This window comes from Lepus europaeus, chromosome 17 (genome assembly GCF_033115175.1).
Source record: "Lepus europaeus isolate LE1 chromosome 17, mLepTim1.pri, whole genome shotgun sequence".
In the NCBI taxonomy this organism is placed as follows: domain Eukaryota; kingdom Metazoa; phylum Chordata; class Mammalia; order Lagomorpha; family Leporidae; genus Lepus; species Lepus europaeus.
Window position 1 is genome coordinate 14921333 of NC_084843.1, and position 14247 is coordinate 14935579.

Sequence of the window (14247 nt, forward strand, 5' to 3'; positions counted from 1 at the left end):
CCAAAATAAGCTCTCAAAATGTAAAAACAATTAGAACGAAGTACCCTCTGGGAGGGTAAATAAATGAGTAACTAGACATATTTCTCAAATTAATTCCCCAATTACAAAATTTATAATTTTATACCTAAATACTTAAGTAAACCAAAACTCTTCAGTGTAAGTGTAAAATTAATCTTTGATGACATATACTTATGAAAATTATTTAGAAATTGTTTTCTGAGGAAGCGTGTTTTTAATAAAAATGTTATTTTAAAAACAGCCACAAGAGGTCAGTCTTTCCTTAAGAAATGTTTAATATCCTGCAGTACCTTGGAATATACGCATTTATTTTTCCAATATACAATTTGTTATCCAGTATAAATAAAATTTGAATACAATCCGAGTTAAATTCAGCAAATTCATTAATTTTGGGGGTGATTTAACAAAAAATTACAAAAAATCATAATGATAATACAACTACAATTTAAAATAAGCTTCATATATAATTTCATGCAATCCTTAAAACAACATGTAGGCAAAATCTCCACCAATTCTATTTATGAAGAAGCAGATTATTAGAAATTTGACTGCTAATTTTAACAGTCTAAAAGTAGAAATGGGCCAGCCCTGTGGTGCAGCAGGTAAAAATGCGGCCTGCAGTGCCGACATCCCATATGGGCACCAGTTCAAGTCCTGGCTACTCCACTTGTGATTCAGCTCTCTGCTATGGCCTGAGAAAGCAGTAGAAGATGGCCCAAATCCTTGGGCCCCTGCACAAGTATTGGAGACCTGGAAAAAGCTCCTAGCTCCTGGCCTTGGATCTGCCCTGCTCCGGTCATTGTGGCCAGTTAGGGAGTGATCCAAGGATGGAAGACTTTCTCTTTCTCTTTCTCTTTCTCTTTCTCTTTCTCTTTCTCTTTCTCTTTCTCTTTCTCTTTCTCTCTCTCTGCCTCTGCCTCTGCCTCTGCCTCTGCCTCTCTGTAGCTCTGCCTTTCAAATAAATAAATAAATATTTAAAATAAAATAAAAGTAGAAATATATGTGATTCAGATGTATAAACTACAGGAAAATGAACACAGAAATTGTATTAATGTTAGTTACATGAATCAATGTTTTAAAAACCATTATACCTCATGTGCTTACCTTGCCAACTATCATTGCAGACACACAATTTTTCTCCAGTTAAGTCACAGTAACCGTGATCTGGACTGCCACAATTGGCCTTACAGTAAGGAATATCACAAGCTTCACCCTTCCAGTATTTATCACATTCACAATATACTTGACTTGGAACAGAGATACTAGTTGTACACTTCCCATGACCAGAGCAATTGTTAGGACAAGAATTGATTCTGTAAAATATAATTCATATATGCTCAAGCTCAAGATAACTGAAAAAGAACTTGGGTTGGTAATTTTTCTGTTGCATCTTATCTGCTTATTAACACATCTCACAATGCAGTTTTGATTTTTCACTTTGTTCACTTTTATCTTAAAGAATTCAGTAAGTATTTATTTGCAATTGGCCTTAGCTCATTGAGTTTACTTTACTACCAAGACTAGGACGGCACACTATCTGCAGGATCTGTATGGTTCCACGCACAATGTTTTATAAGGACTTAGCATCTCAAATGTTTTAAATATACATTTCACAGAAAAAAAATTCATGAATAGCTGAAATTATATGAGAAGCCAAGATACAACTTGGTTAAATATTTAAAAAGCATGCTATTACCTATACCCTCTTATGAAAGAAAAGGGACATTTATCACACTACATTTTATGATCCTTTAACTGCTTATATTCTACTATAATGGGTCTTCAAAAAGTTCACAGAAAATGAATATTATGAGAAAACTATGTGTGGACTTAATCTTTTGCATCAAAATAAGTTATCCTTCAATTCCACCTTCGCACACACATTCTGCAGGACCCTTATATATATCTAATCTACCTGTATATACACTTGAATACATCATAAGGTAAAGAAATATTAAGTTGCTGGTTCAAGGTTATTTAGAATTTTTCTCAATAAAAAATTCTCTAGTTATCAATTTCTACATTCATGAAAAAAGGAAATAATTAATACAGAGTTCCTCTATGGTCATTCATGCAAAAGCATCTGAGAGCATCTCTGGCTGCTTCACTTCACCCCTGAACCTCTAGGTACAAAAAAATTATACAAAATGTCAGACACATAATAGATTCTCAGTCAATATTGTTGTTCTTACTGTAGAGGAGAAACTGAAATAGCCACTTATTTATCTCCTAAGCTTTATTTTTTTTATGTGTAAAATGGAAAAAATAGCCACCTGAGAGAATATGTCCGAAGGCAATTAAACAACGTAATGAAAGCAGATCACACAGGATTGTCTCCAGAAGAGGAAAGGGCTATGAAAACGGGGCTCCTAGGCTCCTCTGCAAACTGAAAGTCAAATACTCTACAGCACAGAAAGGCAGTTCAGGACTCCCTGAAACTCCACACATCTGTTGCTACCAGTAAAGTAACACAGGTTTGTAATTGTTTATTTTATCATTGGCCAACAAGAAATTTTTAATTTTGTAATTAATTTTCAACCAAACAACTTGCTAGTACAATCTCTTCGGATTCAGAAATTATCCTGATATAGGCTTAGAATTTTGTAGCTTTGTAAGATTTCATGTCACTGTATAATTTGATGTTTAACTGTATAACTTTACATTTAATCTGCTCCTGGTACATAAGACATTTATATAAACAAATAACAAACTCTCAAGGAAAATTATAAGAATCTACTACAAGATGGAATTTTTTTAAAAAAATACTCACGAATAAAAAATGTTGAAACCAGTCAAATTGTATGCAGCATCACTAAAAAAATGTAACAGTGCATAGCCAGATGTTGTAACAACTTCAGGCACAGTTTCATTTCCCCTTACTTCAGGGACTATCAAACCACTAAAAGAAAGAAAATTGAATATTGTATATATCAATGTACATATGACTTTAACTACATAAAATTTATTCAAAAATATTCTTACCAGAATCATTAAGCATGTATATTAGAATGGACACCTAAAAAGAGAATAAATCTAAAATGAGTCCCTATCCATAACATAATTAGCTCCACAACTATTGTCAATAAATTGATTTCTACCCTCATGCTACAAACTACTCTTATGCTACCAAAAAGGGGACTGCAATTCCCCCTTTTGTCCTGCTGTCCATCCTATCATAATACTAAAGTGTGATGTTCTATTTAACTCATAGGAAAAAGTTTACTTAAATCCACCCTGCTACTCTGACAAGTGACCTTATAGCTTTACTTTTGCCTATTGGCTGCAAAATTCTCTTAAAGCTAGAAGAACACCAGCTGATTATAATGATAGAATTAAAGTTGTACACTGCCAACACACTAATTTAGGTCTACTGAGCAATTTTAAAATATATGCTTTTGACTCTGGCCTCAGAATCAGCCCTTAAGGCATTCAGATCTGGCTGAAAAGCCCATGAGAGTATTTTAGGCATGGAAAGTCAAGACACTCTGGCAAAAGAAAAAAAAAAATGATCTAAATGAAAGATCTCTGTGAATGAGATACCAGTGGAAAGAAGGGGCCATCAAAGAAGGAGGTACCTTTCTCCGAAGGGAGGAAAGAACTTCCACTTTGACTGTGACCCTGTCTGAATAAGATCAAAGTCGTTGAACTCAAAAGGCTTCCATAGCCTTGGCAACTCATGACTAGAGCCTAGGGAGATTACTGATACCATAAACAAGAGTGTCAAATTGTTAAGTCAACAACAGGAGTCGCTGTGTACTTACTCCTCATGTGGGATCTGTCCTTAATGTGTTGTCCAATGTGAAGTAATGCTATAACTAGTAGTGAAACAGTACTTTACACTTTGTGTTTCTGTGTGGGTGCAAACTGATGAAATCTTTACTTAATATATACTAAATCGATCTTCTGTATATAAAGATAATTGAAAATGAATCTTGATGTGAATGGAATGGGAGAGGGAGCGGGAGATGGGAGGGGTGTGAGTGGGAGGGAAATTATGCGGGGGGAAGCTATTGTAATCCATGAAGTGTACTTTGGAAATTTATATTTACTAAATAAAAAATAAATTTAAAAAAAATACAAATATATATATATGCTTTTGGTGTTTCCTTTATATATATATATAAAATATATATATAATATATATAGAATATTCTTAGTATATTTTGAAAGTTTTTACTTTACACGTATTTATTCAAAGGGCAGGGCAATAGAGAGGGACAGACAACAGATAGAGAGATCTTGGGGCTGGCACTATGGTGTAGCAGGTAAAGGTGCCACCTGCATCCCATATGGGCGCCAGTTCAAGACCCAGCTGCTCCACTTTGGATCCCGCTCTCTGCTATGGCCTGAGAAAGCAGTAGAAGATGACTCAGATCCTTGGGACTCTGCAACTGTGTGGGAGACCCCGAGGAGGTTCCTGGCTACTGGCTTCAGATGGGCACAGCTCCAGACACTGAGGCCAACTAGGGAGTAAACCAGCTGAGGGAAGACCTCCCTCTCTCTTTCTCTCTCTCTTTTTCTGCCTCTCCTCTCTCTGTGTAACCCTTTCAAATAAATAAATAAATAAATTTAAAAAAAAAAAGATCTTCATCCACTGCCCCACATCTGAAATGCACAAAACAGCCAGGGCTGGGCAGGTGGAAACCAAGGTCTGGAACTCCCTCTGGGTCTCCCACACAGGTGGCTGGAACCCAAACTCAAGCTATCACCTGCTGCACCCAGGGTATGCATCAGCAGGAAGCTTTATTGGAAGCAGAGAGAAGACTGGAACTCAGGCACAACATGGGATGTAGGCAGCCCAAAAGAGCACCTTAACCAGTGTGCCAAATGCCACCCCCCTTGCTTTTTGTTTCTTTAAACTCTTTCATATTTGTGCAAAGTACATGGATATATAACCATTCCACTTAAATCCATATGCACACAAAAGAAAATTAACTACACAGGAGGACATATAAATGGCCAAAGGCAAGAGTTCTAAGTTAGGAACTGTACTTTTCAAACTTCTTTATTCTTGAGGGAAAATTACATATCTTCTTTTAGTTATACCATAATGCCCTCTCTACATCTGTGAAAACATGCACTAACAGGAAGAAAAGAAGCTCCTAATAAACAAAATATACAACTCAAAATAATCATATCCTTTAGACAAAGTCAAATTTTTGTTTAGGAACCACTAGGCACTGAATTCCCACATTCAAATCATACTTGACACAAATGAAATCTTAGTCAAATAGTTTATTTTGCAAACACATACTCAAAAATTCAAACAAGTTAAAAAGTAATCAACACTTGATTTACTGCCTTAGTAATTATTATATCTTGGTTATGTTTGTAAGGAAACAAAAGAATTTAAAAGGAAACAGTCAATAGAATTCAAATTCTAAAATACCAGCCTTAGTTACACATTCATATTTTTCATTGTAGTGAGATTACATCAAAATAAGTACTTTGCTATAAATAACAGTCCCAGGATTTACAACAAATCCAACTAGCTTATCTCTAAAACAAACAAGAAATATTTGCTTAAGTATTTTAAAACCAATAAACAAAAGGGAATTTCTGCTTATAACACACCAGACAATCTGGACCAACAGAATTCAATGTGTAAATTGGCAAATCAGAAAAATTACATAAAAACAAAAAAATCACCTTTAAGCTATTACAGAACTAACAAGTTGAGTCCAGGTGTGAGGTCACTGTGTCTATAAGCATTTGCTGATTTCAAAGTTGGTGGTAAGGCACAGGTATTTAGCTTAGAGGTTAAGACACTTATCTCCCATACCAGAGTGCCTGGGTTTGAGTCCTGACTCTGCTCCTGATTCTATCTTCCCACTGATGTGCATCTCTCTCTCTCTCTCTCTCTCTCTCTCTCTCTCTCTCTCTCTCTCTAACAAGTTTAAAAACAAACACTGGTTTGGTGTTGTGGTGTAGCAGGTAAAACCACCACCTGCGATGCCAGCATCCCATAAGGACACCAGTTCAAATCCCAGCTGTTCTACTTCCAATCCAGCTCCTTACTAATAGCCTGGGAAAAGCAGTGCAAGATGGCCCAAGTCTTGGGGCCCTGCCACCTACATGAGAGACATGGATAAAGCTCCTGGCTTTGGCCTGGCTCAGTTCTAGCCATTGTGGCCACCTGGAGAGTGAACAGCTGGATGGAAGATCTCTCTGTCTCTCCCCCTCTATATATAACTTGCAAATAATAATTACATCTTTAAAAATTTTTTAAATATAAAAAAGAAACTGGGTGATAATTTCAAGGGAAACACAAAGAGGAATCTAGGACTCTTTGAACTGGGACCCCAACAACTAGATAAGATAAAGAAGGAAACTATTATAAAATCAAGACTTCCAAAGGATTACCCTGCAGTTTAGGTATGAATCACCACAACCTGAATTTGGATTCAGTTGAATGTGACTTACTAGCGTCCCCAGGTACTCTGCAGGAATATAGAATCTAAACTCAAATTATTACTACCTATGAGTTTCCAAACACAGCATTCAGCCTACAATTGGGTAACACACATGAGAAGTAACACTTCTTCATTTCAATCCATTCTCCACATTCCAACAAATTTTGCCTACATGAGAAAGTCCAATTTATTCTTTTTAAAGGTTTATTTATTTATTTGAGAGACAGAGTTACAGACAGAGAGAGGGAGAGACAGAGATAAAGGTCTTCCACCCACTTGTTCACTCTTCAAATCACTGCAACGGCCAGAGCTGCGGAGACCCAAAGCCAGAAGCCAGGAGTTTTCTTCCAGGTTTCCCACGTGGGTATAGGGGCCCAAGCACTTGGGTCAACTTTCGCTGCTTTCCCAGGCCATTAGCAGAGAGCTGGACTGGAAGTAGAGCAGCAGGACTCAACTTGCATCCATATGGGATGCCGGTGCCACAAGCAGAGGTTTAACCTACTACGCTAAAGCTCTAGCCCCCAGTAAAGTCCAATTTCTTTAGTGTGGCATGCAGGGAAGCAACACTATAGTGATTGAAGGATTAAGCCTAGAATTATATAACCTAGACTTTCATTTTATCAGTTCCCAACTAGGCAATTCAGCCACCCATAAATCTCTGTGTGTCCCAACCTTCCGTTTATAAAGTTACAATTAATAATACTTACCTAAAAGATTCTTGTGAAGATTAAATTAATGCACTTAGAGAACTCTTACACATTGCCTAACACAAAATGACCATTCAGTAGATGTTACTAATTACTTTATTGTGTTATCTAGCCATATGTATCCCTTAACATCCCCTACAATCAAGTTACTCAAAATTATTTATCGTTTTTCTAAAATATGTTCTTTAGTGTGTCTATACCTTTGGACACATTCTTCTCTATCTAGAATGTCCTATCTCGTCCCCATATTTTGACCATCATTCTTCTACTCAATATTAAACTCACTATGGATTAGTTACTTCTGAAATAATATACACTCTTCTATAACCAGAATATAACATTTATTTTGTGTGAAAAATCTGCTTACCTATCCTAACACATGACTAATTGTGCACTAAAAAATTTGGCTGGCTTCTGTCCCCAGTTCTTGGGATGCAGCCTTTAAATCCTTGTAATTTCTCCTGTGGCAGAAATGCCATTGTTAATCATGGTGAGCCCTGACAGTTTATGTAAACAAAGGTACCTCAAGGTGGACCCCCAGATAATTTTAAAGGTACAATTCAAGATCAGGAATGGCCACACAGAAAGATCAATGATGAGATTAAAGGGTACCAGCCTGACTTTGGGAGAGTTGATGGGTCTAGAGAGGTGAGCCCAACGTTGTGGCCAATGATTCAATCAATCATACATGCCTAATGAAACCCCAAGAAGAACTGTAGACACCTGAAGCTCAAGTGAGTCTCCTAGTTGGAAACACATACTGCTTTGTGGAGTGAGAAATGTGAGTAAAGCTTTGCATTTGTGATCCTCCATAGCTCACTTCATGATTTTATTTTTCTTAAAGATTTATTTATTTGTTTGTTTGTTTGTTTCAAAGGCAGAGTTACAGAGAGGCAGCGGGGGAGGGGTCTTCCAACTGCTGGTTCACTCCCCAGATTGTTGCAATGACCAGAACCATGCCAGTCCGAAGCCAGGAGCCAGGAGTTTCTTCCAGGTCTCCCCCATGGGTGCAGGGGCCCAAGGACTTGGGCTATCTTCTACTGCTTTCCCAGGCCATAGCAGAGAGCTGGATCAGAAGAGGAGCAGCTGGGATTCAAACTGGTACCCATATGGGATGCAGGCACTGCACATGGCTGCTTTCCCCTCTACACCACAGCACCGGCCCCTCATGACTCTGTTTGGCTAGCTCTAATTTCCATCTTTTCTAATAAAACCATAGTCCAAAATACAGCACTTTGAGTTTTGTCAGTTATTTTAGCAAAGTGTCAACCTTGAGGGGATAATTTGAAACCAAACGACCAAATTTGAAATCAGATGATCAGAAATACAGGTAGGGACTCCCCAAATTGGCAACTACTTTCTGAAGTAAGGGCAGTCTTGTAGGTTACTGTGCTCTTAACCTAGGAAGCTCAGCCTAATTCCAAGTAGTTTGTGTCGCAAACTACAGCAGTGGCCTATGTCTTATTCCTTATTATATCTCCTGGCTAGGGATAGTCTCTGGAATTGAGAAGGTTGTCAAAAGTTTGAGTAATAAACACTTATGAAACAGAAATAATTCAGACATAATTAAATTTGATTCTTAGCAAGGTGGAGCACAGAAAAATATAGTCCCTTAAAATCAGGATGTTAAGGTTCAGGTCCTAATCCTGCTTCTACCATCTGTTAGAAAGTAAATTCTTTGGGGTCACTGTTTTGGTGTAGTGGGTAAAGCCATCACCTGTGACACCAACATCCCATATGGGCACAGATTCAAGTCCTGGTTGCTCCACTTCCAATCCAGCTCCCTGCTAATGCACATGAGAAAGCAGCAGAAGATGGCCCAAGTGACTGGGCCCCTGTACCCACATGAGACCCAACTCCTGGCTCTGGTCTGGGTCAGCCCTGGCCATTGCAGTTATTTGGAGAGTGAACCAGCAGACAGAACATCTACCTTTCTCTCTCTCTCTCTCTCTCTCTCTTTCTCTCTTTCTCTCTTTCTCTCTTTCTTCCTCCCACCCATCTCCCCCTCTCTTTCTGTAACTCTACCTTTCAAGTAAATAAAATAAAAAATTTAAAAAGTAAATAAATTCTCTGAATCTTGATTTTCTCAGCTATAAGATGTTGATAATGGGACTTTTTTCCATAAAATATTCTTGAGGATTAGATGACATTTAAACCACCTAGCACGGGGCTTAGCATCAAGTGGATATTCAATAAACATGAGTTTCCCATATCCCTCAGGATATGTTAGCAAGAACAATTGCTGGGGCCAGCGCTGTAGCACAGCATGTTAAAGCCCTGGCCTGAAGCGCCGGCATCCCATATGGGCGCCGGTTCTAGTCCCAGCTGCTCCACTCTTCCGATCCAGCTCTCTGCTATGGCCTGGGATAGCAGTAGAAGATGGCCCAAGTCCTTGGGCCCCTGTACCCATGTGGGAAACCTGGATGAAGCTCCTGGCTTCGGATCGGCGCAGCTCCGGCCGTTGCAGCCATCTGCAGAGTGAACCAGCGGATGGAAGACCTCTCTCTCTGTCTCTACCAAACTCTGTAACTCTGTCTTGAATAAAAAAAAAATTAAAAGATAGTAAGAAAAAGAAAGAACTCTCTTTCCCTCTACCCTTCAAATTGAAAAAAAAAAAAAAAAAAAAAAAAGCTAATGAAAAGTCACTAATTCAGGGGCACCAGATTCTGCCCCGGTTGCTCCTCTTCCAGTCCAGCTCTCTGCTGTAGCCTGGGAAAGCAATGGAGGATGGCCCAAGTGCTTGGGCCCTGCCCCTACATGGGAGACCAGGAGGAAGCACCTGGCTCCTGGCTTTGGATCAGCACAGTGCGCCGGCTGTAACGGCCATTTGGGGGATGAACCAACAGACGGAAGACCTTTCTCTGTCTCTCTCTCTCTCACTGTCTAACTCTGCCTGTCAAAAAAAAAAAAAGAAAGAAAGAAAGAAAGGTCACTAATTCTACTTACAGCCATTTACTAAATCCCATCTTGTTAATTATATTACTAAAGAGTCCTTTAATAACAGAAAATAATTGGTAAGAATGTTAAATGGATCATTGTTAATATACATTAGAACTACTAGAAAAACAAAAGGTAAACATCTAGATGATGATCAGTTAAAAGGGCCATAAATATATAGAATAATGACATCAAGAAGATGCTTAAATTGCTAAAAATGAATATATGAACCTGAGATCTTATCAAATCGTCATGAGTTATTTTACAACAAAATTGTTCAATAGGCTCTACTCTATTTTCTATCTATTAAATATCCAGAGATACAGGGCTAGATAGAGGGCATCATTTTTATAAAGATCAGACATCTCAAAAATGAAGTTCTAAAAATATTTTAACCAATAGCAATATCACAGAATAAGTGCCTAAACCCCTCAGGGTTCACTCTAAAGTAGATACCAGGAAATACAAGTCTTACATGATTGTCAAAAATAATAATAGTTAATTCCTGATAAAACAGGATATTTGCAATATGAATAGTAAAAAGGAAAACTGAAATTAAAAAATTAGATGATAAAAATACACTTTTATCGTTAATTTCCAAAAATGACAGAACACATAAGAGATACTACATAAATAACAAAAGTAAATAATGTAATAGATAACTAGCCAAAAATCATATTAGTAAGGTGTACACAAAAGCTACACATGTTCAAAATTATTTCTATGTCCAAAATTTTTTCTCCCAATCATAACATTTTTATAATCTCTATATACATAAACATTTTAATATTTTAAGTGATATAATTTTAAAATAAATCTTATTACTGTACTACTACTAAAATATTTTGAAGCAACCAAAATTTCCATATTTTGAGAACAGAAAAACCTTCTCTACCTCACCACCACACAAAGCAGAACTCTTTGTGTTGAATTTTAAAAACTCATCATTTTATTGAAATAGATAACTATAAAAATATCAGTATATACATATGCCTATTTGTCAGCTAGAATTCACCCTAATCTATCCAAATAGGTACTTCTGAAAACATATTCAAACCACTTTGAGAATAAACACACTGAGAATAAAGAATATTTATAAAGTAATCTCTGTTTCCAGTGAGTTGAAGTAGTTGCTTATTTCTGCTATATCAGTGTTTATATTATGGTATCTATCCTTGACAGTCATAGTGCAACAGTACACAACAGAGTATTACAATCATCTTTGAAATTTAACCATCAATATCTACACTAAATTTATTTTGAAGTATACATAAATTTTTTGATGATTATTTATTTTCACCTACTTGAAAGACACAGTGATGGAGAGGGAGAGTGACAGAGATTTGCAACCTTCCTTCTTTGGGTCACCCCAGTCACATCCAGGACTGTCACACTGTCACATCCAGGACTGGGCCAGGCTGAAGCCAGGAGCCCAAAACTCCATCAACATCTCCCACATGGGTGGCAGGGTCCCAAACACTTGAGCCATCATCTGCTGCTTCCCAGAATGCACTAGCAGGAAGCTAGATCAGAAGCTGAGTATCTGGGATTCAAACTGGCATTCCAATATGGGATGCAGTGGCTTCACCCACTGCATGACAATACTTACCTCTGTATTTAAAATGAATAAATCACATACAGGGGCCAGCATTATAGTGCAGCAGGTGAAGCTGCTGCCTGTGACACCAGCATCCCATTTGAGTACTAGCCACTCTTCTTCCAACCCAACACCCTGCTTATGCACCTACGAAAGCAGAAGATGCCCAAGCGCTTGGGTCCCTGCCATCCATGTGAGAGACCTGGATGGAGTTGTAGTCTCCTGGTTTTAGCCCAACTCAGCCCCAGCCATCGCAGCCATCTGGAAAGTGAATCAGCAGATGGAAGATTCCCTGTATCCATATAATTCTGCCTTTCAAACAAATACATAAATCCTTTTTAAAAATCGTGTAAAGGGGCTAGCATTGTGGCACAATGGGTAAAGCTGTCACCTGATATTGACATCCCATATGGGCACTGGTTTGTATCCTGGCTGCTCCTCTTCCAATCCAGTTCCCTGCTAAAGATCTGGAAAAATCAACAGAAGATGGCCCAAGTATTTGGGGCCCTACCACCCATGTTAAGCCACTGCCTGCAGTGCCAGCTATTCCATTTCTGATTCAGCTGATAATGATTATTCCAGATAACGCCCCTAGGAAAGCACCAGAAGATAGCCCAAGCACTGGGGCCCCTGTCACCCTCATGGGAGACCTGGAAGAAGCTCTTGGCCCTGGCTTCATCCTGGTCCAGCCCCAGCCATTATAGCCATCTGGGGAGTAAATCAGCAGATGGAAAATCTCTCATTCTCTCTCTGTGTCTCTCCCTTTCTAATTCTGACCTTCATATAAATAAATAAATATTTTTAAAAATTATATGTAGTTGGCCGGCGCTGAGGTGCAGAGGGTTAAAGCCGTGGCCTACAGCACCGGCATCCCACATGGCGGTTTGAGTCCCGGCTGCTCCACTTCCAATCCAGCTCTCTGCTATGGCCTGTGAAAGCAGTAGAAGATGGCCCAAGCCGTGGGCCCTTGTACCCGCGTGGGAGACCTGGAAGAAGTCCCTGGCTCCAATTAGCTGGCTTTGGATCAGCTCAGCTCTGGTAGTTGTGGTCATTTGGGGAATAAGCCAGCAGATAGAAGACCTCTCTCTCTCTCTGGATCTGCCTCTCTCTGTAACTCTGTCATTCACGTAAATAAAATAAATCTTAAAAAATAAATAGATAAAAATAAAATCATATGTAATTACTTTTCTACAACTGGCTATCAATTCATCAACTAAAACAATTACTCACCTAAGTACAGCTATTAAAGGTGCATATATTGAATCTCCATCATAAACATACATATGATCCCAGCTACATTCTGTAGCAAAATGATTGAATCTTAATCTTAACACAGCATTTGGACTGAAAAAAATTAAAATATTCTAAAATTAATATATAATGTACAAAGCAGGTTGAAGAAATTTAAAATAGAATATTTTATTAAAAACCTATTTACAGATAATTTACTATATGTATACTTAAATCACTAGAATAAAAGATTAATAAGACATATGTAATTTTAAAAATAAGATGTAAATTAATAGGTTATATTATGCATAATTATTTTCTAAAAATTTTGCCAACAGGTAATATTCCATTCTATTGATTAAGGGAGAAGTTACAAAGATTTGTATATATTATTGAAAGCTTATTTAGCTATAACTTAAAATGAATACATTTTCAATGAATAGAAATTGTTTTTAAATAAAGCTGCCTTTAAAAATTCACTAGACAATAAGCAATTATTCTCATTTCCACAATAATTCAGTGAAACATTAATAACTTCTTCAAATCGTAATCAAAAGTCTCAATATTTTTAACAAATAAACAGACTACACATATACAGCAGAGAAATGACAGCTTTTAACTTTGAAAAAATTTTAAATAACAAAAAACAAGGGTTTCCAAATATACTCAAAAATTCATAAAATTCTTCTAAAAGAATTGAGTCAATTCACATATCATCTACTCATATGTTAAAACATAGCCCTAATTACTGAAAAATACTCTGAAATAGATAAGTAACTCTCCAACAAAATGTCTTTTTAAAAATATTCTTAGATCTAAATACTGAATAGTATGAACTAATGGTATAATTTCAGCATGGAATATTTTTATACTTCATATGGAGTATTCAAATTTTATAAGATGTTTAAAACAAGCTAAAAATTTCCAATTTAATGTCAAAGAAATATAACTCAAAAATGAGATACATATATATGTAATCTATTATCATAAGTGAAAGTGTGCTACATTTTTTATATTAAACATGATGCCTTTAAGATGTAAATTCCATGAAAAAACGCTTTTAATAATAAGTAATTAAACCATTCAACTATTAAGGCATTAACCTTAAAGTTTTAGCATTAATATGATACCACCTTTATCATTTCAGAATAAAATAAATTAATCTACATTGCATACTTACTAGCCTTCAATTAGCCATGTACATTTAGTTTTATACTTATAGTTAATTGGGCCATCTGTTAAATATCCAGAAGGTTCTGTTAACCTAAAAGAGAAAACAAAATCATGAAAAAAATTAGCTTAAAGTAACGTTAAGACATGCAGTAATGCTTGAACATTTGAAAGT

At 37.0% G+C, this 14247-nt stretch overlaps 1 protein-coding gene across 4 annotated transcripts in view; it reads right to left on the bottom strand.

Moving 5' to 3' along the window:
* Positions 1-14247, bottom strand: part of ATRNL1 (attractin like 1) — a 792651-nt gene that overhangs the window by 740017 nt on the left and 38387 nt on the right. For all 4 annotated transcript variants that reach the window (XM_062214395.1, XM_062214397.1, XM_062214398.1 and 1 more), the window contains exons 2-5: positions 14083-14166; positions 12903-13016; positions 2789-2917; positions 1123-1331 (exon numbers count right to left, since the gene is read on the bottom strand). In XM_062214395.1, the coding sequence (XP_062070379.1) occupies positions 1123-1331; positions 2789-2917; positions 12903-13016; positions 14083-14166 (536 nt within the window). The remainder of the gene's footprint in view (positions 1-1122; positions 1332-2788; positions 2918-12902; positions 13017-14082; positions 14167-14247) is intronic.